Source organism: Melanostigma gelatinosum, assembly GCF_949748355.1.
Source record: "Melanostigma gelatinosum genome assembly, chromosome: 6".
Taxonomy (NCBI): Eukaryota; Metazoa; Chordata; class Actinopteri; order Perciformes; family Zoarcidae; genus Melanostigma; species Melanostigma gelatinosum.
The window spans coordinates 157,092-183,172 of NC_136639.1; the positions used below are offsets into that span (position 1 = coordinate 157,092).

At 48.0% G+C, this 26,081-nt stretch overlaps 1 protein-coding gene across 1 annotated transcript; it reads right to left on the reverse strand.

Annotated features, from left to right (window-relative positions):
- Positions 1-157: 157 nt before the first annotated feature.
- Positions 158-20,802, reverse strand: LOC306778605 (transcription termination factor 1-like). The gene is made up of 11 exons (XM_079270198.1): positions 20,750-20,802; positions 19,500-20,098; positions 12,269-12,393; positions 11,116-11,301; positions 8,001-8,079; positions 7,756-7,880; positions 6,739-6,934; positions 1,858-1,950; positions 1,404-1,469; positions 1,201-1,286; positions 158-600 (listed from the first exon to the last, which is right to left on the reverse strand). The coding sequence occupies exons 2-11, from the start codon at positions 20,027-20,029 to the stop codon at positions 389-391; spliced, it is 1,698 nt and encodes a 565-aa protein (XP_079126324.1). The 5' UTR covers positions 20,030-20,098; positions 20,750-20,802; the 3' UTR covers positions 158-388.
- Positions 20,803-26,081: the final 5,279 nt, after the last annotated feature.

A 26,081-nucleotide genomic window follows, 5' to 3' on the forward strand; every position in this document is an offset into this window, starting at 1 on the left:
TTCATTACAACGTTGAAGACATAAAATATCAGAAACAGCCTGAAAATCAATCATTAGGATCTTCAGAATAAAATCCCACTGATCCGATCAGAATGTGTCTCCATTGGTCAGCTGTGATGTCACTTCCTGCTCTGTCAATACACACTAAAAACTAAACGTCCTTTCTGACAGAATTAATTGTTTTTAAGCAGCAATAATAAAGCAAAATAACAGTTTGTCCGTTTGTTGTCACAGTCATCTCTGACTATAGTCCTTTACTAAATACACACAGACACACTTTATATTCTTAGTTGGAATATATATATATTTGACACAAATTAACATTTGATGGTGAACTGTGAGGATTAAATCTTTAGTCCCACTCTGACGGGAAGTGATGTCACTACAGCTATCTGTGTCCCGATTGGCCGGCTGTCAGCTGACTGTTGTCCAACTCGGTGAAGTCGTCGTCTTCGTCGTGTGAGGAGATGACGTCGGACAGAAGGAAGTGTCTCTCCTCCTGCGTCTCCTCCTGCGTCTCCTGCTTCTTCTGTCGGCAGAGTCTCCTCAGCTTCTTCTCCAGGAGAGGAGCCACCTTCAGCTGCAGGAAGTCGATGACCTCTGGACAACAGGTAGTGATGTCACAGGTTACAACAGGAAGTGACGTCACAGGTTACGTCTTTAATGTTTATGTTCATGAACGGGACGCTGTGTACTTTATGAAGTACATTATACACTAAGATAAAGCACCCCTAGTGCTGACATAAGGTATCGCAGTGCTGACACATACACCGTCGCAGTACTGACACGTAAAGTATCGCAGTGCTGACACGTAAAGTATCGCAGTGCTGACACGTAAAGTATCGCAGTGCTGACACGTAAAGTATCGCAGTGCTGACACGTAAAGTATCGCAGTGCTGACACGTAAAGTATCGCAGTGCTGACACGTAAAGTATCGCAGTGCTGACACGTAAAGTATCGCAGTACTGACACGTAAAGTATCGCAGTACTGACACGTAAAGTATCGCAGTACTGACATGTAAAGTATCGCAGTACTGACACGTAAAGTATCGCAGTGCTGACACGTAAAGTATCGCAGTGCTGACACGTAAAGTATCGCAGTGCTGACACGTAAAGTATCGCAGTGCTGACACGTAAAGTATCGCAGTGCTGACACGTAAAGTATCGCAGTGCTGACACGTAAAGTATTGCAGTACTGACCTCCGTAGGATAAACTGGTCCAGTTGGGAATTCTGGAAACTTTCAGGCTGTGGAAAGTCTTCTGAACACACATAGGAGTCACTTTTCTGAAACACAAGAACACAATACTACATAAACACTAGTATTACTGCTACTAATGTTACTGGTTTAAGTCTTTAGTTTCTCTTTTATCTCTTGATCCATCAGCTGACGTTTGACCTCACCCGACAGTCTGAGCGACCTTGTCCCAGTCGATTTCTGCTGCGTCATCCACACTCATGTTGTACAGCCTAAAACACATTATTATTGTTGTTGATTCAGAACAAACTGGGAAAATATTTTCTTTGTTTGACTTAATTATTAATTTAAGTTGTTAGATAAGTTAGATAAGTGAAAAACTATTTTTGAATGAGCTAAACATTAAGTGATACTTAACCTTTGATGTTCTGCTGCTCACACTGACACCAGAGTGATGATAATGGATTGTTTATGATACAATATTAAGGGATGAATACACTTACAACTAATAACATTTTAACATGACCCCTGACGTTTCACCTGAATTGAAAAGAATCAAGGGTTATATCCTGTTGGTCTTTCAAAGGAAAACACGTGGACAGGAAACAGCAGCTGTTGGTTGAGTTTTAGTTTGAAAGGATGTGTGTTATGAGATCTTACGTGTTGATTAGCTGGATTTTAGCCTCGACTCCTTCAGGTCCTCTGTTGAAGGTGCTGACACCTGGAGCCAGTTTAACCTTCAGGAAGGAGAACCTGAAACACAAACATCAGACCTGAAACACAAACATTATACATCAGACCTGAAACACAAACATCAGACCTGAAACACAAACATCAGACCTGAAACACAAACATCATACATCAGACCTGAAACACAAACATCATACATCAGACCTGAAACACAAACATCAAACATCAGACCTGAAACACAAACATCAGACCTGAAACACAAACATCAGACCTGAGACACAAACATCAGACCTGAGACACAAACATCAGACCTGAAACACAAACATCAGACCTGAAACACAAACATCAAACATCAGACCTGAAACACAAACATCAAACATCAGACCTGAAACACAAACATCAAACATCAGACCTGAAACACAAACATCAAACATCAGACCTGAAACACAAACATCAAACATCAGACCTGAAACACAAACATCAAACATCAGACCTGAAACACAAACATCAGACCTGAAACACAAACATCAGACCTGAAACACAAACATCAGACCTGAAACACAAACATCATACATCAGACCTGAAACACAAACATCAAACATCAGACCTGAAACACAAACATCAAACATCAGACCTGAAACACAAACATCAGACCTGAAACACAAACATCAGACCTGAAACACAAACATCAAACATCAGACCTGAAACACAAACATCAAACATCAGACCTGAAACACAAACATCAAACATCAGACCTGAAACACAAACATTATACATCAGATCAGGGCCCCGTTCCTCGTAGTGGTTCACTAAGTCGATCAAATGTCCTGTTAGCAGCTTAAACTAACGAGATGATTGAAGTCAGGCTCTCGGTTTCTCCGAGGCTGATCCTCTCAAACAGTCTCGTTAATGCGACCCAGACGATCAGGATCAGGATGATTGCGCGTGCCCGTCCTACTTCTAAAGGGGGAAGCGTGGATCACAGAAACCATGATGTTCTAACAGTCCAATGTGAAATAAAGTCACAGAAAGAGCCTCTTTGTTCTCCGCTGACGAGCAGGAGATGATCATGAACGTCAAGACCGTAATCACAGCAAAATATAACAGCGGCACCGCTGAGAGGACCAGACAAGAAGCACGGCAACACATCAGACACGTTCAATGCGTCAGTGTTGGAAATGAATCGGCTCATTTTAATGCCTCATCAGCCCAACCAATCACATGACATGTCTTTATGTGCTGCTGGCAGTAGACTTCATGATGCATCATCCAATGAGATTGTGGTGGCTCAGCTGTGGAGGCGGCGGAGTGTGGGAGTGGTTCTCGGCATGATACTCTCCGCTCAGCCTTTGACCAAGTGATACGAATTGATGGTCAGTTGGTGCGCCCTGACGCAGCACAGTCATACCCGCACTTTTCATTGATTAGGGACAGACTGTATAGAGTGAGTCGTGACACTCAGTCAGGTCAGGAAAATACCCAGTTGTTGGTGCAGAGAAGCCACATGGGATATGAGAAAACACTGGACCGGATAATGGCCCGATTTTATTGGCCAGGCATTCGGGGGGATGTGCGCCGTTGGTGTGCATCCTGCCCGGAGTGTCAGTTGGTAAACCAGCCGGCCATTCCGAGGGCGCCTTTGCGTCCTCTGCCGTTAATGGAGGTCCCATTTGAGCGAATCGCCATGGACCTCATCGGGCCATTTCACCGGCGTGCACGCGGATCTCGCTTTGTGTTAGTCCTAGTGGATTACGCAACGCGATATCCCGAGGCAGTGCCTTTGCGCAACATTTCTGCAAAGAGTGTCGCGCAGGCTCTGTTTCAGGTCATCTCCCGAGTCGGAATCCCGAAAGAGATTGTGACTGACCAGGGCACCTCGTTCATGTCACGCACACTGAGAGAACTTTACGGATTACTGGGCATTAAATCTATTCGGACCAGTGTGTACCACCCACAGACCGACGGGCTGGTGGAGCGTCTGAATAAGACTTTAAAATCCATGATCCGTAAATTTATTCACGACGATGTCCGTAATTGGGATAAATGGCTTGATCCTCTGTTGTTTGCAGTGCGGGAGGTTCCCCAGGCCTCCACGGGGTTTTCTCCCTTTGAACTACTGTTTGGCAGGACACCACGGGGGGTGCTCGACCTGATTAAAGAAAACTGGAAGGAGGGTCCGAGCACCGGGAAAAGTGAGATCCAATATGTCCTGGACCTGCGAGCAAAACTCCACACACTGGGTCGACTGTCACGTGATAATTTGCTCCAGGCCCAGGACCGTCAACAGCGGCTGTACAACAGAGGGGCCAAGCTGAGACAATTCACACCGGGAGAAAAGGTACTTGTATTGCTTCCTTCTTCCAGCTCTAAACTCCTCGCCAAGTGGCAAGGACCCTTTGTGGTCACACGGCGGGTGGGGGATGTCGACTATGAGGTGCTGCGTTCTGACAGGGGCGGAGCTACTCAGATCTACCACCTCAACCTCCTGAAAGCATGGAGAGAGGCGGAGTCTGTGTCTCTGGTGTCCGCGGTTCCTGAGAGGGAGGAGCTGGGGCCGGAGGTTCCAAAATCCTCCAATCCAACCTCGCTCCTTTGTGAAGCCCATCTCTCCGGGACCCAGAGAACAGACATTGCACAGTTACAGGAACAGTTTGCAGATGTGTTCTCCCTCCTGCCAGGGCGCACAAACCTCATAATGCACCACATTGAGACTCCTCCGGGCGTGACGGTGCGGTTACGACCCTACAGGTTACCTGTACACAAAAGAAAAGTGGTTCAGAGGGAATTAGCGGCTATGCTGGAGATGGGGGTAAGAGAAGAGTCCAACAGTGCCTGGTGTAGCCCCATTGTTCTGGTTGTCAAGAAGGATGGGTCTGTACGGTTCTGTGTGGACTATGGCAGGGTGAACGACGTGTCACGGGTTGATGCTTACCCAATGCCCCGGGTCGACGACCTCCTGGACCGACTCGGCACTGCATGTTTTTTTACGACACTGGATTTAACGAAGGGCTACTGGCAGATTCCTTTGTCGCCAGAGTCCAGGGAAAAAACGGCCTTCTCCACTCCGGAGTAGGTCAGGCCGGATGGCTCCCCGGCCTAAGTCGGGCGGTGGGGGTATGTAGTGGCGGGTGTGGGTGGCTCAGCTGGGGAGGGGGCGGAGTGTGGGAGTGGTTCGGGGAACGGTGCCGGGAAGGGACTTAATTAGGCGCAGCTGAAACTGATCGTCTCACTCTCAGCTGTATTTAATCACACAGTAGCGACGGAGGCGAGAGGGGCAGCTCGGGACGAGCGACAGTGTTATGCGGAGACGGACAGGACGGAAAACTCCCGCGGCGTGTGCTCGGAGGCAAGGCAGGCGGCCACGCCCAGTCAGAGTGTATGACAATAAAGAACATTTGAAACCGTCATTCAACCGTGTGCTGGCGTCATTGTGCTCCCCAGACCCACCGGGTAGCAGAGAACCTGCTACAGAGATCTACAGCGACAATAATGATCTCAACTCTTTCAGAATAATCATAAAAAGAAGCCCGAGGATCTAACTGACACTCATTAACATGAGGACATATGTGCTGTATGCCTCATGCATCATGTACTGTATGTGTGTATGTACATGTGTGTGTAGATCACATGTAGAACTAGCAGTGTGAATATGTGTGTGTGTGTTATTCATCATCAGACATTCAATCAACTGAAGCAGTGAAGATCAATAGTGTGTGATTCTCTGTGTTCTCATCATGATCCACCTTCATCATGTTCTACAGTAATGATGTGCTGCTGTACTAATAACACTCATATCATTATGAGTGCTTTAACCTCATGTATGCAACCAGCCATCAAGAGGACATGAGAGCAAGTACACACTAAGCACACACACATGACTCAGAATGCTGAGTCAGCACAATATGTGCCATGGTGACGTCATGAACACATCCGTAAGTTTATTAAGCGCCAAATCAACTTGACCAACAGCGCGGCATGCAGCGGCTTTCCCCATGTTCTCCGCATCGCCGACACTACAACAACGCAGCACTCGCACAACAGCTCAAGGCTGCATCCAGTCTGTGGGACAGGCAGTGTGGTGTTCAATGTCTGCTCCAGAAGCTCTGGAAAGAAATGATTCCTTGTGGGCAGAATGGACAGCGCTCGTACAGGAAGTCATCGTGATGTGATGACGGATCTTGGCGATGTGGAAGAAGTCTCTCCCTATAAAACGCTCATCTAACTAATATCCTCCTTCATCAGTGGATCTCTGAGGAAGGGAGCTGCACATTAATGCAACAGAGGCTTCTTAGTTTGCTCCGCTGCTTTTAAGGATCACGTGTGTCTCACTTTACATGCATTTCATCAACTCCCGTATAACCCCCAGTATATGCGCAAGCGCATCAGACTACCGTATGTGACGGAGCGGCCATGTTTTCCGGGGGAGTGGCAGCTTATCCAGCTACCTTCAGTTAGCCTGCGCTGGAGCAGGTTCCAGCTTATGGATGTGTTGCCATGGTGATTTTGCCAAACTTGCTTCGTGGAACCGAAAAGCCTGATCTGCGTCATCTTATCCTGAAAAGTATCCGGCTGACTCTGTTAGACACGCACGAGGAACGGGGCCCAGAAGACCTAAAGACCTGAAACACAGACATTATACATCAAGTCTGAAGATCTAAAGACCCGAAGACCTGAGCAGCTGGACCTGAAACTCAGGTGTCATACCAGCACTGTGGCATCACAACTATTTGTATCTGCAGGTTTTGGTGTTGCACTTGAACCTCCTCATGTGTCTGGTTCCATGTGATCCAGATTACCAGTCCAGTACGCTAAAGTAGAAGTATCAGTACCAGACCCAGCAGGTGTACTGACCACTTGACACGACACTGGGTCCAGCATCTGGTCCCGACCTTGTGACCGAGCTCCTTCCAGGGCAGGTTGTGACACAGCTGCTTCATGGTCAGACCAGGATCTGCAGAATTCTGACGGACCAGAATCGTAAGGTGATCTTTCATAGCCTGCTTCAATCTGGACTCCTCATCTGTACTCCAGGGACCGTGATTTGCAGCTGAACACACACACACACACACACACACACACACACACACACACACACACACACACACACACACACACACACACACACACACACACACACACACACACACACACACAGGTAAAACACAAAGGTAACACGTTCTACGACAGTTTTCTGCACGTTAAAATGTGATCAGTGTTATGCCGTGTTCACACCAAACGCGTCGAAAACTTTGTATGTAATCTCGACGCGCGTCGAAAATACGTCGACATGACGTTATTGAGTGCTGGTGGAGCTGCTACGATGTTAGCATAGCCTAGCACCGATCCATCAGAGCTCCATTGAGAAGACAAGTAACCTACAAATCGGCATCATTACGTAGTTATTTCAGAGTCCCTTTTTGTCGGTTTATTGCCGTTGAATCACAGCCAATCAGTTGATGTTGTGTTCCTACAGCTGTAGTAAACAGCGACCGGTGGCTTGCTAGACAGTGAATACAGCTCGATACAATCCACGGAGCTCCTCTGAACAATGTTATGAACCAGACATGACGGCGTTTAGTTTCCCGGGATATCTGTGACTTCCACAGCACGTAGAAATAGAGGTTATTGTTTCCATGGTTGATGGCGGACAGTTGAACGGATCCAGGTCGATAAACGTCAAATTTTCGACGCGTTTGGTGTGAACGCAGCATTAGTCCCACATTATGATTTCAGTGGTGGGCGGGGCTAAACTGTACTTTCCATGCTGATCACTGATCAATACATCACACCTGTTAGAGCTGCAGTGAACTCATGAATGAATATGTGTTCTAACAGAACCTGACAGAACCTCAGGAGTCGGGTGTTTACCGATGGAGGCGAAGCGTTTCTCTAAAGAGAACACGCTGCGGTTTATCGTCTCAGAGATCCTCCTCCAGTCGTTACCATGGAGGCGCTGTAACTTCATCAGAGAATGCACCTCCTCCTCTGAGAACCTGAGTGATGACAGCCACAGGTAGAACATCAACACAGAGAACATTAACCCTCCGTGTCTCTATGTTCTGGCTGGAGAACACACGTATAGATACAGATTCAGGTTTCATTTAACCTCTGACCTTCCCATGTAGTTCCTTTCGTCAAAAATCTTCTTGGCTCTCATGTAGACCTGTTGACACGAACGAGGAATTCCCTCAGCTGTGGAGACAGACAGACAGAGAGACAGACAGAGAGACAGACAGGGAGACAGACAGGGAGACAGACAGACAGACAGACAGACAGACAGAGAGACAGACAGAGCGACAGACAGAGAGACAGACAGACAGATAGACAGACAGGCAGAGAGACAGATAGACAGACAGACAGACAGACAGACAGACAGACAGGCAGAGAGACAGATAGACAGACAGGCAGAGAGACAGACAGGGAGACAGACAGGCAGAGAGACAGACAGAGAGACAGACAGGGAGACAGACAGGGAGACAGACAGACAGACAGACAGACAGACAGAGAGACAGACAGAGAGACAGACAGACAGATAGACAGACAGGCAGAGAGACAGATAGACAGACAGACAGACAGACAGACAGACAGGCAGAGAGACAGACAGAGAGACAGACAGGCAGAGAGACAGATAGACAGACAGGCAGAGAGACAGACAGGGAGACAGACAGGCAGAGAGACAGACAGAGAGACAGACAGACAGACAGGCAGAGAGACAGAGAGGCAGAGAGACAGACAGGGAGACAGAGAGACAGACAGGGAGACAGACAGGGAGAGAGACAGACAGGGAGAGAGACAGACAGAGAGACAGACAGACAGAGAGACAGACAGAGAGACAGGGAGACAGACAGAGAGCCAGACAGAGCGAGGCAGACAGAGAGACAGACAGACAGACAGGCAGCGAGACAGACAGGCAGAGAGACAGACAGAGAGACAGACAGCGAGACAGACAGGGAGACAGACAGGCAGAGAAACAGACAGACAGGGAGACAGACAGGCAGAGAGACAGACATACAGAGAGACAGACAGACAGGCAGAGAGACAGACAGACAGAGAGACAGACAGGGAGACAGACAGAGAGACAGACAGGCAGACAGAGAGACAGACAGACAGGGAGACAGACAGGCAGAGAGACAGACAGGCAGAGAGACAGACAGGGAGACAGACAGGCAGAGAGACAGACAGGCAGAGAGACAGACAGAGAGACAGACAGACAGAGAGACAGACCGGCAGAGAGACAGACAGAGAGACAGACAGACAGACAGAGAGACAGACAGACAGGCAGAGAGACAGACAGGCAGAGAGACAGACAGACAGAGAGACAGACAGGGAGACAGACAGACAGAGAGACAGACAGACAGAGAGACAGACAGAGAGCCAGACAGAGCGAGACAGACAGGCAGAGAGACAGAGAGACAGACAGACAGGCAGAGAGACAGACAGGCAGAGAGACAGACAGACAGACAGACAGACAGACAGAGAGACAGACAGACAGAGAGACAGACAGAGAGACAGACAGACAGGCAGAGAGACAGACAGGCAGAGAGACAGACAGACAGAGAGACAGACAGGCAGAGAAACAGACAGACAGGGAGACAGACAGGCAGAGAGACAGACAGACAGGCAGAGAGACAGACAGCCAGAGAGACAGAGAGGGAGACAGACAGAGAGACAGACAGACAGGGAGACAGACAGGCAGAGAGACAGACAGAGAGAGAGACAGACCGAGAGACAGACGGGGAGACAGACAGACAGAGAGACAGACAGGCAGAGAGACAGACAGAGAGACAGACAGGGAGACAGACAGGCAGAGAGACAGACAGACAGACAGGCAGAGAGACAGACAGACAGGGAGACAGACAGAGAGACAGGGAGACAGACAGGCAGAGAGACAGACAGACAGGGAGACAGACAGGCAGATAGACAGACAGGCAGAGAGACAGACAGGCAGAGAGACAGACAGGCAGAGAGACAGACAGACAGACAGGGAGACAGGCAGAGAGACAGACAGACAGGGAGACAGACAGAGAGACAGGGAGACAGACAGGCAGAGAGACAGACAGACAGGGAGACAGACAGGCAGATAGACAGACAGGCAGAGAGACAGACAGGCAGAGAGACAGACAGACAGACAGGGAGACAGACAGAGAGACAGACAGGGAGACAGACAGGGAGACAGACAGAGAGACAGACAGGGAGACAGACAGGGAGACAGACAGACAGGGAGACAGAGAGACAGGGAGACAGACAGAGAGACAGACAGGGAGACAGACAGGGAGACAGACAGACAGGCAGAGAGACAGACAGACAGACAGAGAGACACAGACAGGGAGACAGACAGGCAGAGAGACAGACAGAGAGACAAACAGGGAGACAGACAGAGAGACAGACAGACAGAGAGACAGACAGGCAGAGAGACAGACAGGCAGAGAGACAGACAGACAGAGAGACAGACAGGCAGAGAGACAGACAGACAGACAGACAGACAGAGAGACAGACAGGCAGAGAGACAGACAGACAGACAGACAGACAGACAGACAGAGAGACAGACAGGCAGAGAGACGGGGGAGGCAGAAAGTTCAATAAAGGAGTAAAATATTACCGCAAATACTACAGTACAGCAAATACTACAGTACCGCAAATACTACAGTACAGCAAATACTACAGTACAGCAAATACTACAGGACCGCAAATACTACAGTACCGCAAATACTACAGTACAGCAAATACTACAGTACAGCAAATACTACAGGACCGCAAATACTACAGTACAGCAAATACTACAGTACCGCAAATACTACAGTACAGCAAATACTACAGTACCGCAAATACTACAGTACAGCAAATACTACAGTACCGCAAATACTACAGTACAGCAAATACTACAGTACCGCAAATACTACAGTACAGCAAATACTACAGTACCGCAAATACTACAGGACCGCAAAGACTACAGTACTGCAAATACTACAGTACAGCAAATACTACAGGACCGCAAAGACTACAGTACTGCAAATACTACAGTACCGCAAATACTACAGTACAGCAAATACTACAGTACCGCAAATACTACAGTACCGCAAATACTACAGGACCGCAAATACTACAGTACCGCAAAGACTACAGTACCACAAAACAGTACTACAACACTGCAGTATCAGGAGGACCATCATGATGAAGATGTTTCTGTATTTGTTTACAGGGTGACACGATTTGTGTTTGTTTACGTACCGATGCTCTCCAGGAAGTTATGTCGTACTCGAAGCGTCTTGATCTCCGCCTCCTGCTCTTTGTATCTCTCAGGAAACAGAAGCTGATTGGTCGAGGTGATGCCCGTCAGAGCCAGAAAGTCTGCCACATTCTCTCTGATTTTCTGATTCTCCTGCCGAGTGCACCGCCCCAAACGCAGAGACACACCTGGAGGGAGAAGAACAGGTGAACTTTCCATATGTGAAGTATTACTATCTTGATGTTTGGTGTTTTTGCCGAATTAGTAACTTGCTGTCTGAAATATTTTCTGTATTTGTACCTTACTTTTTGTGGTATTAGTACCTTGTTGTGAAAAGTATTTGAAGCTCTGCAGGTCATGTCCAGCAGTTTGAAGTGGTTGCTATATTAGTACATAATTGTTTGAAGTACTTGCCATATATGCCCCTTGTTATTTAGACAATTTGAAGCGCTGCAGATGGTATCTGCATAGTTTTAAGTGTTTGCTAAGTTAGTACCTTGTTGTTTGCAGTATTAGTATCTTGATCTACAAATTGTATCTCAATAGTTTTAAGTGTTTGCCGTACAGAAGAATTCTGTCAAATTGATCACTGAACGGATAATTATGTTCATAGATTTCTTTATTGCTCATGCAGATGACCATCTAACTGACATTCATATATGAACAATATAAAGTAATTTAATAACGATTTCATTGTATCGCTATATGCAGATGAACTCTTTTGCTGGGGCTCCTCCATGACCAGGCACTATCAATTTACTCGACGAGGGCGGAGTCAACCACAGGGAGTTTCCCGTGGACCATTTGTCTTCCATTCAGAGAAAATTACTTTCTTTTCCCCGTCATGATTTCAATGTGCAAGCAGCACCAGCCGGTAGCCAGCCGGAGAGAAGAAGGGTTACCGCGAGGCAAAGTATTATGGGAGTAAAGTGAAAAACAAAAAATGATTCACGTTATCCTAAAGTTGTTTTAAAATGCTTTCCATTGGTTGTTATGTGGACCCAAAATAACCACTGTAAGAGAACTGGATTCCTATAAGCACATTTTGTAACCAGCATTCATAAAGGAATGATACAGTCTCAAGCTTTTTGATCCATATAAGCAGTTGATCACTTGAACCGTGATCACTATGAATGTTCTCCACCATACTAGTACCTTGCCGTTTAAACTCTTTGAAGCGATGTAGGTCGTATCTCAACAGTTTCTTGATCTGAAAGACTGATTTCTTCTTGATGTCTGGAACAAACTCCTGCAGCTCCTTCAACAACGCCCAGTCCACCCTGACAACACAGGTAGTACACTGTTTATCATGCACATGTACCAGAATAATGCTCTACTCTCAATTTATTAACACAGGCTTTGCCTTCTTTTTAAAATCTTTATATCTTTTATAGCATACCATTCATCTCACGGTACAAATTTTTAAAACAAAAAAATGGTATGACTGTATCGATACATGATTCCTCTCTGAACGGCACAACCATATCTCACGTCTCAGTACGCCACGACTGCATCTCTAAACGCCACGACTGCATCTCTAAACGCCACGACTGCATCTCTAAACGCCACGACTGCATCTCTGAACGCCACGACTGCATCTCTAAACGCCACGACTGCATCTCAGTACGCCACGACTGCATCTCTGAACGCCACGACTGCATCTCTAAACGCCACGACTGCATCTCTGAACGCCACGACTGCATCTCTAAACGCCACGACTGCATCTCTAAACGCCACGACTGCATCTCTAAACGCCACGACTGCATCTCTAAACGCCACGACTGCATCTCTGAACGCCACGACTGCATCTCTAAACGCCACGACTGCATCTCAGTACGCCACGACTGCATCTCTAAACGCCACGACTGCATCTCAGTACGCCACGACTGCATCTCTAAACGCCACGACTGCATCTCTAAACGCCACGACTGCATCTCTAAACGCCACGACTGCATCTCTAAACGCCACGACTGCATCTCTCAAACGCCACGACTGCATCTCTAAACGCCACGACTGCATCTCTAAACGCCACGACTGCATCTCTAAACGCCACGACTGCATCTCTGAACGCCACGACTGCATCTCTGAACGCCACGACTGCATCTCTGAACGCCACGACTGCATCTCTAAACGCCACGACTGCATCTCTCAAACGCCACTACTGCATCTCTAAACGCCACGACTGCATCTCTAAACGCCACGACTGCATCTCTAAACGCCACGACTGCATCTCTAAACGCCACGACTGCATCTCTAAACGCCACGACTGCATCTCTGAACGCCACGACTGCATCTCTGAACGCCACGACTGCATCTCTCAAACGCCACGAACGACTGCATCTCTGAACGCCACGACTGCATCTCTAAACGCCACGACTGCATCTCTGAACGCCACGACTGCTTCTCTAAACGCCACTACTGCATCTCTGAACGCCACGACTGCATCTCTAAACGCCACGACTGCATCTCTAAACGCCACGACTGCATCTCTAAACGCCACGACTGCATCTCTAAACGCCACGACTGCATCTCTAAACGCCACGACTGCATCTCTGAACGCCACGACTGCATCTCTCAAACGCCACTACTGCATCTCTAAACGCCACGACTGCATCTCTAAACGCCACGACTGCATCTCTAAACGCCACGACTGCATCTCTAAACGCCACAACTGCATCTCTGAACGCCACGACTGCATCTCTGAAACGCCACTACTGCATCTCTGAACGCCACGACTGCATCTCTAAACGCCACGACTGCATCTCTAAACGCCACGACTGCATCTCTAAACGCCACGACTGCATCTCTAAACGCCACTACTGCATCTCTAAACGCCACGACTGCATCTCTAAACGCCACGACTGCATCTCTAAACGCCACGACTGCATCTCTAAACGCCACGACTGCATCTCTAAACGCCACGACTGCATCTCTCAAACGCCACGACTGCATCTCTAAACGCCACGACTGCATCTCTCAAACGCCACGACTGCATCTCTAAACGCCACGACTGCATCTCTAAACGCCACGACTGCATCTCTAAACGCCACGACTGCATCTCTGAACGCCACTACTGCATCTCTCAAACGCCACGACTGCATCTCTAAACGCCACGACTGCATCTCTAAACGCCACGACTGCATCTCTGAACGCCATGACTGCATCTCTGAACGCCACGACTGCATCTCTCAAACGCCACGACTGCATCTCTAAACGCCACGACTGCATCTCTAAACGCCACTACTGCATCTCTAAACGCCACTACTGCATCTCTAAACGCCACGACTGCATCTCTGAACGCCACGACTGCATCTCTGAACGCCACGACTGCATCTCTGAACGCCACGACTGCATCTCTAAACGCCACGACTGCATCTCTAAACGCCACGACTGCATCTCTAAACGCCACGACTGCATCTCTAAACGCCACGACTGCATCTCTAAACGCCACGACTGCATCTCTGAACGCCACGACTGCATCTCTCAAACGCCACGACTGCATCTCTAAACGCCACGACTGCATCTCTAAACGCCACGACTGCATCTCTAAACGCCACGACTGCATCTCGGAACGCCACGACTGCATCTCTCAAACGCCACGACTGCATCTCTAAACGCCACTACTGCATCTCTGAACGCCACGACTGCATCTCTGAACGCCACGACTGCATCGCTCAAACGCCACGACTGCATCTCTAAACGCCACTACTGCATCTCTCAAACGCCACGACTGCATCTCTAAACGCCACGACTGCATCTCTAAACGCCACGACTGCATCTCTAAACGCCACGACTGCATCTCTGAACGCCACGACTGCATCTCTAAACGCCACGACTGCATCTCTGAACGCCACGACTGCATCTCTGAACGCCACGACTGCATCTCTAAACGCCACGACTGCATCTCTAAACGCCACGACTGCATCTCTGAACGCCACGACTGCATCTCTAAACGCCACGACTGCATCTCTAAACGCCACGACTGCATCTCTCAAACGCCACGACTGCATCTCTAAACGCCACGACTGCATCTCTGAACGCCACGACTGCATCTCTGAACGCCACGACTGCATCTCTCAAACGCCACGACTGCATCTCTAAACGCCACTACTGCATCTCTCAAACGCCACGACTGCATCTCTAAACGCCACGACTGCATCTCTAAACGCCACGACTGCATCTCTAAACGCCACGACTGCATCTCTAAACGCCACGACTGCATCTCTAAACGCCACGACTGCATCTCTAAACGCCACGACTGCATCTCTAAACGCCACGACTGCATCTCTAAACGCCACGACTGCATCTCTAAACGCCACGACTGCATCTCTAAACGCCACGACTGCATCTCTGAACGCCACGACTGCATCTCTCGAACGCCACGACTGCATCTCTGAACGCCACGACTGCATCTCTAAACGCCACTACTGCATCTCTCAAACGCCACGACTGCATCTCTAAACGCCACGACTGCATCTCTAAACGCCACGACTGCATCTCTAAACGCCACGACTGCATCTCTGAACGCCACGACTGCATCTCTCAAACGCCACGACTGCATCTCTAAACGCCACGACTGCATCTCTGAACGCCATGACTGCATCTCTGAACGCCACGACTGCATCTCTCAAACGCCACGACTGCATCTCTAAACGCCACGACTGCATCTCTAAACGCCATGACTGCATCTCTGAACGCCACGACTGCATCTCTAAACGACACGACTGCATCTCTGAACGCCACGACTGCATCTCTGAACGCCACGACTGCATCTCTGAACGCCACGACTGCATCTCTAAACGCCATGACTGCATCTCTGAACGCCACGACTGCATCTCTAAACGACACGACTGCATCTCTGAACGCCACGACTGCATCTCTCAAACGCCACGACTGCATCTCTGAACGCCACGACTGCATCTCTGAACGCCACGACTGCATCTCTCAAACGCCACGACTGCATCTCTGAACGCCACGACTGCATCTCTGAACGCCACGACTGCATCTCTAAACGCCATGACTGCATCTCTGAACGCCACGACTGCATCTCTGAACGCCACGACTGCATCTCTCAAACGCCACGACTGCATCTCTAAACGCCACGACTGCATCTCTGAACGCCACGACTGCATCTCTCAAACGCCACGACTGCATCTCTAAACGCCACGACTGCATCTCTGAACGCCACGACTGCATCTCTAAACGCCACGACTGCATCTCTAAACGCCATGACTGCATCTCTGAACGCCATGACTGCATCTCTGAACGCCACGACTGCATCTCTCAAACGCCACGACTGCATCTCTAAACGCCACGACTGCATCTCTGAACGCCACGACTGCATCTCTAAACGCCACGACTGCATCTCTAAACGCCACGACTGCATCTCTGAACGCCACGACTGCATCTCTGAACGCCACGACTGCATCTCTGAACGCCACGACTGCATCTCTCAAACGCCACGACTGCATCTCTAAACGCCACGACTGCATCTCTAAACGCCACGACTGCATCTCTAAACGCCACGACTGCATCTCTAAACGCCACGACTGCATCTCTAAACGCCACGACTGCATCTCTGAACGCCACTACTGCATCTCTCAAACGCCACGACTGCATCTCTAAACGCCACGACTGCATCTCTAAACGCCACGACTGCATCTCTGAACGCCACGACTGCATCTCTGAACGCCACGACTGCATCTCTCAAACGCCACGACTGCATCTCTAAACGCCACGACTGCATCTCTAAACGCCACTACTGCATCTCTAAACGCCACTACTGCATCTCTAAACGCCACGACTGCATCTCTGAACGCCACGACTGCATCTCTGAACGCCACGACTGCATCTCTGAACGCCACGACTGCATCTCTAAACGCCACGACTGCATCTCTAAACGCCACGACTGCATCTCTAAACGCCACGACTGCATCTCTAAACGCCACGACTGCATCTCTAAATGCCACGACTGCATCTCTGAACGCCACGACTGCATCTCTCAAACGCCACGACTGCATCTCTAAACGCCACGACTGCATCTCTAAACGCCACGACTGCATCTCTAAACGCCACGACTGCATCTCGGAACGCCACGACTGCATCTCTCAAACGCCACGACTGCATCTCTAAACGCCACTACTGCATCTCTGAACGCCACGACTGCATCTCTGAACGCCACGACTGCATCGCTCAAACGCCACGACTGCATCTCTAAACGCCACTACTGCATCTCTCAAACGCCACGACTGCATCTCTAAACGCCACGACTGCATCTCTAAACGCCACGACTGCATCTCTAAACGCCACGACTGCATCTCTGAACGCCACGACTGCATCTCTAAACGCCACGACTGCATCTCTGAACGCCACGACTGCATCTCTGAACGCCACGACTGCATCTCTAAACGCCACGACTGCATCTCTAAACGCCACGACTGCATCTCTGAACGCCACGACTGCATCTCTAAACGCCACGACTGCATCTCTAAACGCCACGACTGCATCTCTCAAACGCCACGACTGCATCTCTAAACGCCACGACTGCATCTCTGAACGCCACGACTGCATCTCTGAACGCCACGACTGCATCTCTCAAACGCCACGACTGCATCTCTAAACGCCACTACTGCATCTCTCAAACGCCACGACTGCATCTCTAAACGCCACGACTGCATCTCTAAACGCCACGACTGCATCTCTAAACGCCACGACTGCATCTCTAAACGCCACGACTGCATCTCTAAACGCCACGACTGCATCTCTAAACGCCACGACTGCATCTCTAAACGCCACGACTGCATCTCTAAACGCCACGACTGCATCTCTAAACGCCACGACTGCATCTCTGAACGCCACGACTGCATCTCTCGAACGCCACGACTGCATCTCTGAACGCCACGACTGCATCTCTAAACGCCACTACTGCATCTCTCAAACGCCACGACTGCATCTCTAAACGCCACGACTGCATCTCTAAACGCCACGACTGCATCTCTAAACGCCACGACTGCATCTCTGAACGCCACGACTGCATCTCTCAAACGCCACGACTGCATCTCTAAACGCCACGACTGCATCTCTGAACGCCATGACTGCATCTCTGAACGCCACGACTGCATCTCTCAAACGCCACGACTGCATCTCTAAACGCCACGACTGCATCTCTAAACGCCATGACTGCATCTCTGAACGCCACGACTGCATCTCTGAACGCCACGACTGCATCTCTAAACGCCACGACTGCATCTCTGAACGCCACGACTGCATCTCTGAACGCCACGACTGCATCTCTAAACGACACGACTGCATCTCTGAACGCCACGACTGCATCTCTGAACGCCACGACTGCATCTCTGAACGCCACGACTGCATCTCTAAACGCCATGACTGCATCTCTGAACGCCACGACTGCATCTCTAAACGACACGACTGCATCTCTGAACGCCACGACTGCATCTCTCAAACGCCACGACTGCATCTCTGAACGCCACGACTGCATCTCTGAACGCCACGACTGCATCTCTCAAACGCCACGACTGCATCTCTGAACGCCACGACTGCATCTCTGAACGCCACGACTGCATCTCTAAACGCCATGACTGCATCTCTGAACGCCACGACTGCATCTCTGAACGCCACGACTGCATCTCTCAAACGCCACGACTGCATCTCTAAACGCCACGACTGCATCTCTGAACGCCACGACTGCATCTCTCAAACGCCACGACTGCATCTCTAAACGCCACGACTGCATCTCTGAACGCCACGACTGCATCTCTAAACGCCACGACTGCATCTCTAAACGCCATGACTGCATCTCTGAACGCCATGACTGCATCTCTGAACGCCACGACTGCATCTCTCAAACGCCACGACTGCATCTCTAAACGCCACGACTGCATCTCTGAACGCCACGACTGCATCTCTAAACGCCACGACTGCATCTCTAAACGCCACGACTGCATCTCTGAACGCCACGACTGCATCTCTGAACGCCACGACTGCATCTCTGAACGCCACGACTGCATCTCTCAAACGCCACGACTGCATCTCTAAACGCCACGACTGCATCTCTAAACGCCACGACTGCATCTCACGAACATATCTCGCAACGTTGCAAACGTGTTTAACGAGTTATAACATTGTTCGCAACGTTGCGAACAATGTTATAACTATCTCACCTCACAACTATAACATTACAACGTTAAGAATGTATGTTACACAGTTCCTCACAGCGCTACCGCTGTATCTTATTTTAGCACTGTAACGATACTTTGTCTTACAATGCTATGAATGCATCGTACAAACTTACCACTGTCTCTCACATTATTTGACACCAGCTTTTCTTTTCTGTTAAATAATAAAAAAGAGAAGAGGAACTCACTGCTCTTCCACTACAGCTGCTCTTGTTACTGGACTCTTCTTTGCTCCTCTTCCTCCTCTCCTCTGCTGTTTTCTCTTCTTCTTCTCTCCTACAATTTCTCCTTCCTTTAACATTACCTCCACCACACTCCCATCTTTCTTTTTCTTCATTCTGGTGTTGTTGTGGTCTGTTGTTAACGTGGATACTCCTTCAATCAGCCCGGTCTTGTGTTTTTTCTTCTTCTTCTTCTTTTCTATCTCACTGGTTTCTACGGTGACCGGCGTCTCCTCCACCACTTCCCGTTTCTCTTTTTTCTTCTTCTTCTTCTGGCTGCTTGTATCTACATCAGCAGCAGAGGGAGGAAGACTGACCTCCTCTTCCTCCCTTTTCTTCATCTTCTTCTTCTGGCTGCTTGTATCTACATCAGCAGCAGAGGGAGGAAGACTGACCTCTGCTCTCTCCCTTTTCTTCATCTTCTTCTTCTCTAGTCTCTCAGGTGTATCGATGTCCACAGGTAAAGGACATTCTTCAACTTCTGACCTCCTCCTCATCTGATGGAAGGGAGAAGCTGCTGCAGGATTCACGGCAGGAGGAGGTGAAGGAGCTGCTTGTTGTTGAAGCTGTAAAACAAGAAACCAAATGAAACAGCGTTGAGCTTTAACGGTTCTCGTCTCCGACATGTTCCATGAAGGAACAGACGGTTCGACATATTCTATGTAACGTGATGGTAGATCCATGTTTATCTCTATGTAACCACAGCAACTAGAACAATGAAACAGAATAACATCTCAACAAGGACACACTGGGAATCGAACCTGTGACCTTAAGATTCAATCAGTGCAGTGAGAACAACACATGGGTTCTACACAGGAAGATTCACCTGGGGATTACATTTCATAAACATTTAAAGATACCGATCAGGTTCGTCTCACTCATCGATCAGTAGATGTTGTTCATCTTGTTCATCTGTGCTTTCTTTGTTTCTTTGTTGTCTACATAATCAGATGACGTATTAACCGACTCATTTTCCTTTGATCCGGATGCTATTGGTTGTTTGATCTCTGCACGTGATGTTTTTAATAATTTAAGAGACTCAGAGAACAACAGCTGCTGGTCCGTGAACACAACGCACGCGCAGTGGAACCAGTATGTCTGAACACCAGTTAGTGTGTAACACCGGGTCTCCAGACTCAGACCCCAGTCCGGGTCCGGTTCCGGGTCTGAAATGTAATATAAAATATATATATAATAATGTAATTTGAATCACTCACAGTCTCAAACGTTCCTCTGCGACTACACGCGGGCGGATGCTTGTTTACTTCCTGTTTCCTATCAGCGCATGCGCAGTGAGTCTCAAAGAGCAGGCGGTGAGGAGGTGTCACTGACTGAGTTTCCTTGTCCTTTCTGCCATGTAACGTTGTACTTTATGAAGTACTGAACTCTTTATTTACTATTTGCTCTGTTTCATAAACCTCTCATTATTAATTTATTTGACTCTGTTTATTGGAACTCATTTCTGTCTTTGTGCTGCTGCAACAACCAAAAAGGTACATTTTACTTATGAGTACTTTTACTTTGATTTAGCTACTAGTACTTCTGTACTTTCATGAAAGCAAAGTTTAAAGTAAAGTTTCTCTTTTATTCTTCATGCACATAAAAGTTTGTTTTCCTGAAAAATGTAACTGACACATTGTTCCAGTAAATGAAAGTAATTCATGTTTATATGAGTTTACATTCTGTTCATTCATGAATCTGATGTTTAAATATCAGTAACATGTTACAAGATGTCTTCAGATGTTACACTTTAACAACTCTACAGGACAGAAGGGTAATGGTTAGACAACACAGGGGCCCAGGACCTGGTTCAGGTCTGGACCTGGTTCACGTGTGGACCTGGTTCAGGTCTGGACCTGGTTCAGGTGTGGACCTGGTTCAGGTCCAGGTGATCTCTGTAATGAGTAATGTTCAATGTATTTCCTCCAAACATTAGTAAAGATGATTAACATATCTTAAAGTCTGCGTTTTGTTACATCCATGTTTACCAGATAAAGGTCTGAATGTGTAATGATGTGAACTCACAAACACATGAACTCTAAAACCACTGAGAGGCCATCATAGGAGCCCAGACGGCTGGTCTCAGGTCAGACCTTCAGGGTCTGGAATCAGTTCAGTCTTCAAGGTTTCCACATCAACACAGTCTGGATTCTGATTTCAGTCTGAATCCTGCAGAAGACCAGATCCCTGTTCTGTCCCACAGTCTGATATTTAGGAACAGCAATTGTAGTCTTTGAAGAGCACTAGAAGCTCAGTGGGGCTCTGATGGACTCTCAGACTCCTCATCACTGATGCTTTTGAGGATGGTGGATGTTGACGTGGTCCTCAGAGTGCATCGGCAGCAGCGAGGCTCTCTGTTCGTCCATCCTCCTGGACTGAACCCTCTGAACCAAGCTGAAGAAATCCTGCTGACCGTCAGGAACCGAACCGACCACATCATCCAGATCAGGAAGGGAGCACCTCTGGTCCTCCATCCTGTCAGACTAGAGACAGACACAGTGAGACGGGAAGACACGGTGAGACGAGAAGACAGTGAGACGGGAAGACACGGTGAGACGGGAAGACACGGTGAGACGGGAAGACGGTACGGTTCGGTTCGGTACGGTTCGGTACGGTACGGTTCGGTTCGGTACGGTTCGGTTCGGTACGGTACGGTACGGTTCGGTACGGTTCGGTACGGTTCGGTTCGGTACGGTACGGTTCGGTACGGTACGGTTCGGTACGGTTCGGTACCGTACGGTACGGTACGGTTCGGTACGGTACGGTTCGGTACGGTTCGGTTCGGTACGGTACGGTTCGGTACGGTTCGGTTCGGTACGGTACGGTACGGTTCGGTACGGTTCGGTTCGGTACGGTTCGGTACGGTTCGGTACGGTACGGTACGGTACGGTTCGGTACGGTTCGGTACGGTTCGGTTCGGTACGGTACGGTTCGGTACGGTTCGGTACGGTACGGTTCGGTACGGTTCGGTACGGTACGGTACGGTTCGGTACGGTACGGTTCGGTACGGTTCGGTACGGTACGGTACGGTACGGTTCGGTTCGGTACGGTACGGTACGGTTCGGTACGGTACGGTTCGGTACGGTTCGGTTCGGTACGGTACGGTTCGGTTCGGTTCGGTTCGGTACGGTTCGGTACGGTACGGTTCGGTACGGTACGGTTCGGTACGGTTCGGTACGGTTCGGTTCGGTTCGGTACGGTTCGGTACGGTACGGTACGGTATGGTTCGGTGCGGTTCAGTACGGTACGGTTCGGTTTCAATACAGCAAAAAAGCAGAAAAGCCAAATCCTCTCTGGTGAGACTCTTGAGGGGCGTGTCTGAGTTGATTCTCTGTTTGGGCTTTTGTTTTCTTTGACAAAGCAGGATGGTCTGGAGAACTGGGCTGGTGAAGGAGTAGTGTGACGGCGCTCAATAGCATTCAGCATGTTGGTGCAGCCTGGTTTATCACTAGAGGAGGGATATCTACTATATATATATATATCTATCTGATATATATACACATATTAGTGCTGGGCAAGTTAACCCGTTATTATCGCATTAACGCATTCATTAATTAACGCTGACAATTATATTATGGCGCGTTAACGCAGTTTTTTATTTATTTATTATTAAGCAACATTTATTTAGCAACAATTTATTAATTATTAAGCAACATTCAGAACCACAAGAACCAGGCAGCAAGCAGTGAATAGCTGTGTTCATGTGGCGTCACTTCCTTCTTCCCCCAAACCCTCCTACACTCCGTCACCTCCTTCACTCTGGTCTCACACACACACTCACACACTCTCTCTCTCACACGCTCACTCTCTCACTCACTCACTCACACGCTCACTCACTCACCTGGTGACAGATCAAACGTGACTGTTGTGAAGTGGAGCTTTTCACGTTACTGTCTGAACTGCAGTGTTACAGTGTTACAGTGTTACAGTGTTAGTGTTGCAGTGTTACAGTGTTAGTGTTGCAGTGTTACAGTGTTACAGTGTTAGTGTTACAGTGTTAGTGTTACAGTGTTGCAGTGTTACAGTGTTAGTGTTGCAGTGTTACAGTGTTACAGTGTTACAGTGTTAGTGTTGCAGTGTTACAGTGTTACAGTGTTAGTGTTGCAGTGTTACAGTGTTACAGTGTTGCAGTGTTACAGTGTTAGTGTTACAGTGTTACAGTGTTAGTGTTGCAGTGTTACAGTGTTTGTGTTACAGTGTTACAGTGTTACAGTGTTGCAGTGTTGCAGTGTTACAGTGTTACAGTGTTACAGTGTTAGTGTTACAGTGTTAGTGTTACAGTGTTGCAGTGTTACAGTGTTAGTGTTGCAGTGTTACAGTGTTACAGTGTTAGTGTTGCAGTGTTACAGTGTTACAGTGTTAGTGTTGCAGTGTTACAGTGTTACAGTGTTGCAGTGTTACAGTGTTAGTGTTACAGTGTTACAGTGTTAGTGTTGCAGTGTTACAGTGTTAGTGTTACAGTGTTACAGTGTTGCAGTGTTGCAGTGTTGCAGTGTTACAGTGTTACAGTGTTAGTGTTACAGTGTTGCAGTGTTGCAGTGTTGCAGTGTTAGTGTTACAGTGTTACAGTGTTGCAGTGTTAGTGTTACAGTGTTACAGTGTTACAGTGTTAGTGTTACAGTGTTACAGTGTTACAGTGTTACAGTGTTACAGTGTTACAGTGTTACAGTGTTACAGTGTTACAGTGTTACAGTATTAGTGTTGCAGTGTTGCAGTGTTGCAGTGTTACAGTGTTAGTGTTGCAGTGTTAGTGTTGCAGTGTTACAGTGTTGCAGTGTTAGTGTTGCAGTGTTGCAGTGTTACAGTGTTACAGTGTTAGTGTTGCAGTGTTGTAGTGTTACAGTGTTACAGTGTTACAGTGTTGCAGTGTTAGTATTGCAGTGTTAGTGTTGCAGTGTTGCAGTGTTACAGTGTTAGTGTTGCAGTGTTACAGTGTTGCAGTGTTACAGTGTTAGTGTTGCAGTGTTTCAGTGTTGCAGTGTTGCAGTGTTGCAGTGTTACAGTGTTAGTATTACAGTGTTAGTGTTGCAGTGTTACAGTGTTGCAGTGTTACAGTGTTAGTGTTGCAGTGTTTCAGTGTTTCAGTGTTGCAGTGTTACAGTGTTAGTATTACAGTGTTAGTGTTGCAGTGTTAGTGTTGCAGTGTTACAGTGTTGCAGTGTTAGTGTTGCAGTGTTGCAGTGTTACAGTGTTACAGTGTTGGTGTTGCAGTGTTAGTGTTACAGTGTTGCAGTGAACACAACGCGCTCTTGCACCCGACATGTGGTTTTCCAAGTTTCATCAACATTGTTAGCGAACACGTACCATTCTACTTCCTGTCTCTTCAAAGTAAAAGCACTTCCGTTTTCATGCTCTTCACAATAAAAGTAAATCATGCAATCAAACACTTTACAACAGTGACAATATTAAAATACATATTGTCGAGTTTTTAAAGTGTTTTGTTGGTAATATGTATAATAAGCATCATTTAGTATCACTACTGAGAATCTAACAAACATAACAACATGACGTAGATATGTTTCAGTTCTCAAGGTGTATATTTAAATATCATCTCTTACACATGAAGATAAAGTTGTGAACACCTGAATATCTATGATCAGAATCATTATAACTGTGTTATAACTGCTGCTATGTGAAGGGAATACTGCTGCTAACAACAACCTGATGTGTTTAAAGTGTTTAAACCAAATGTTATTGACCTTTAGTTCATATAGCAGGACTTTTAAAATAAAAGTGCACAAGACACTACTTTTGAATTCATTATTGAACTCTGCGCATAACAATGCGATAAAAATTTTTAATCGTTGCTCAGCACTAATATATATATATATATATATATATATATATATAGATCTATCTATATAGATATATATAGTATTTCCATAGGACATGCTGGTACCTGGTAGTGGATGAGCATGTAGTAAAAGTTCGGACTGGGTGAGGTGGGCTGCTCGGGGCTGCAGGCTCCACAGGGAGAGGCTGGTCCTGGGTCAGGCAACAGACTAAGGCTGGCTCTCTGGTCCTCCAGTCTCTGAGCCTGACACTCCAGGATCAGGTCCAACAAGGCCTCCGGCTCCTCCGGCTCCTCCGGCTCCTCCGGCTCCTCCGGCTCCTCCGGCTCCTCCGGCTCCTCCGGCTCCTCCGGCTGGCTGCTTCTACGCTGCAGCAACAACACAAGGACCAGCCACGAGTTATTAACGTGATTCATGTTCTCATATGAGGAACTAAAGATTACACTTTCAAGAACCCCGATCAAACATGCATTACTCTGGATCAGGTCCTATCTGGATCAGGTCTTACAGCCGAAGATGCTCAACATTCTCCCAGATCCCTTCTTCACATCTATTTGTACTGTAATGATCTGAGTGGAGGGTCTGAGGACAGAGGGTGCTGTGTGCTGGACTACAAACCAGATCACTGGCCCATTCTGGATCAACCTGGGAAGTGTTTGATTGTGTTATGGCAGCAGAAGCTGACCGTTACCTTGATTCTGGAAGTCATGGTTCTGGTCCCGGAGCTCAGAGTAGAGCCCAGGCTCTGAATCCGAGG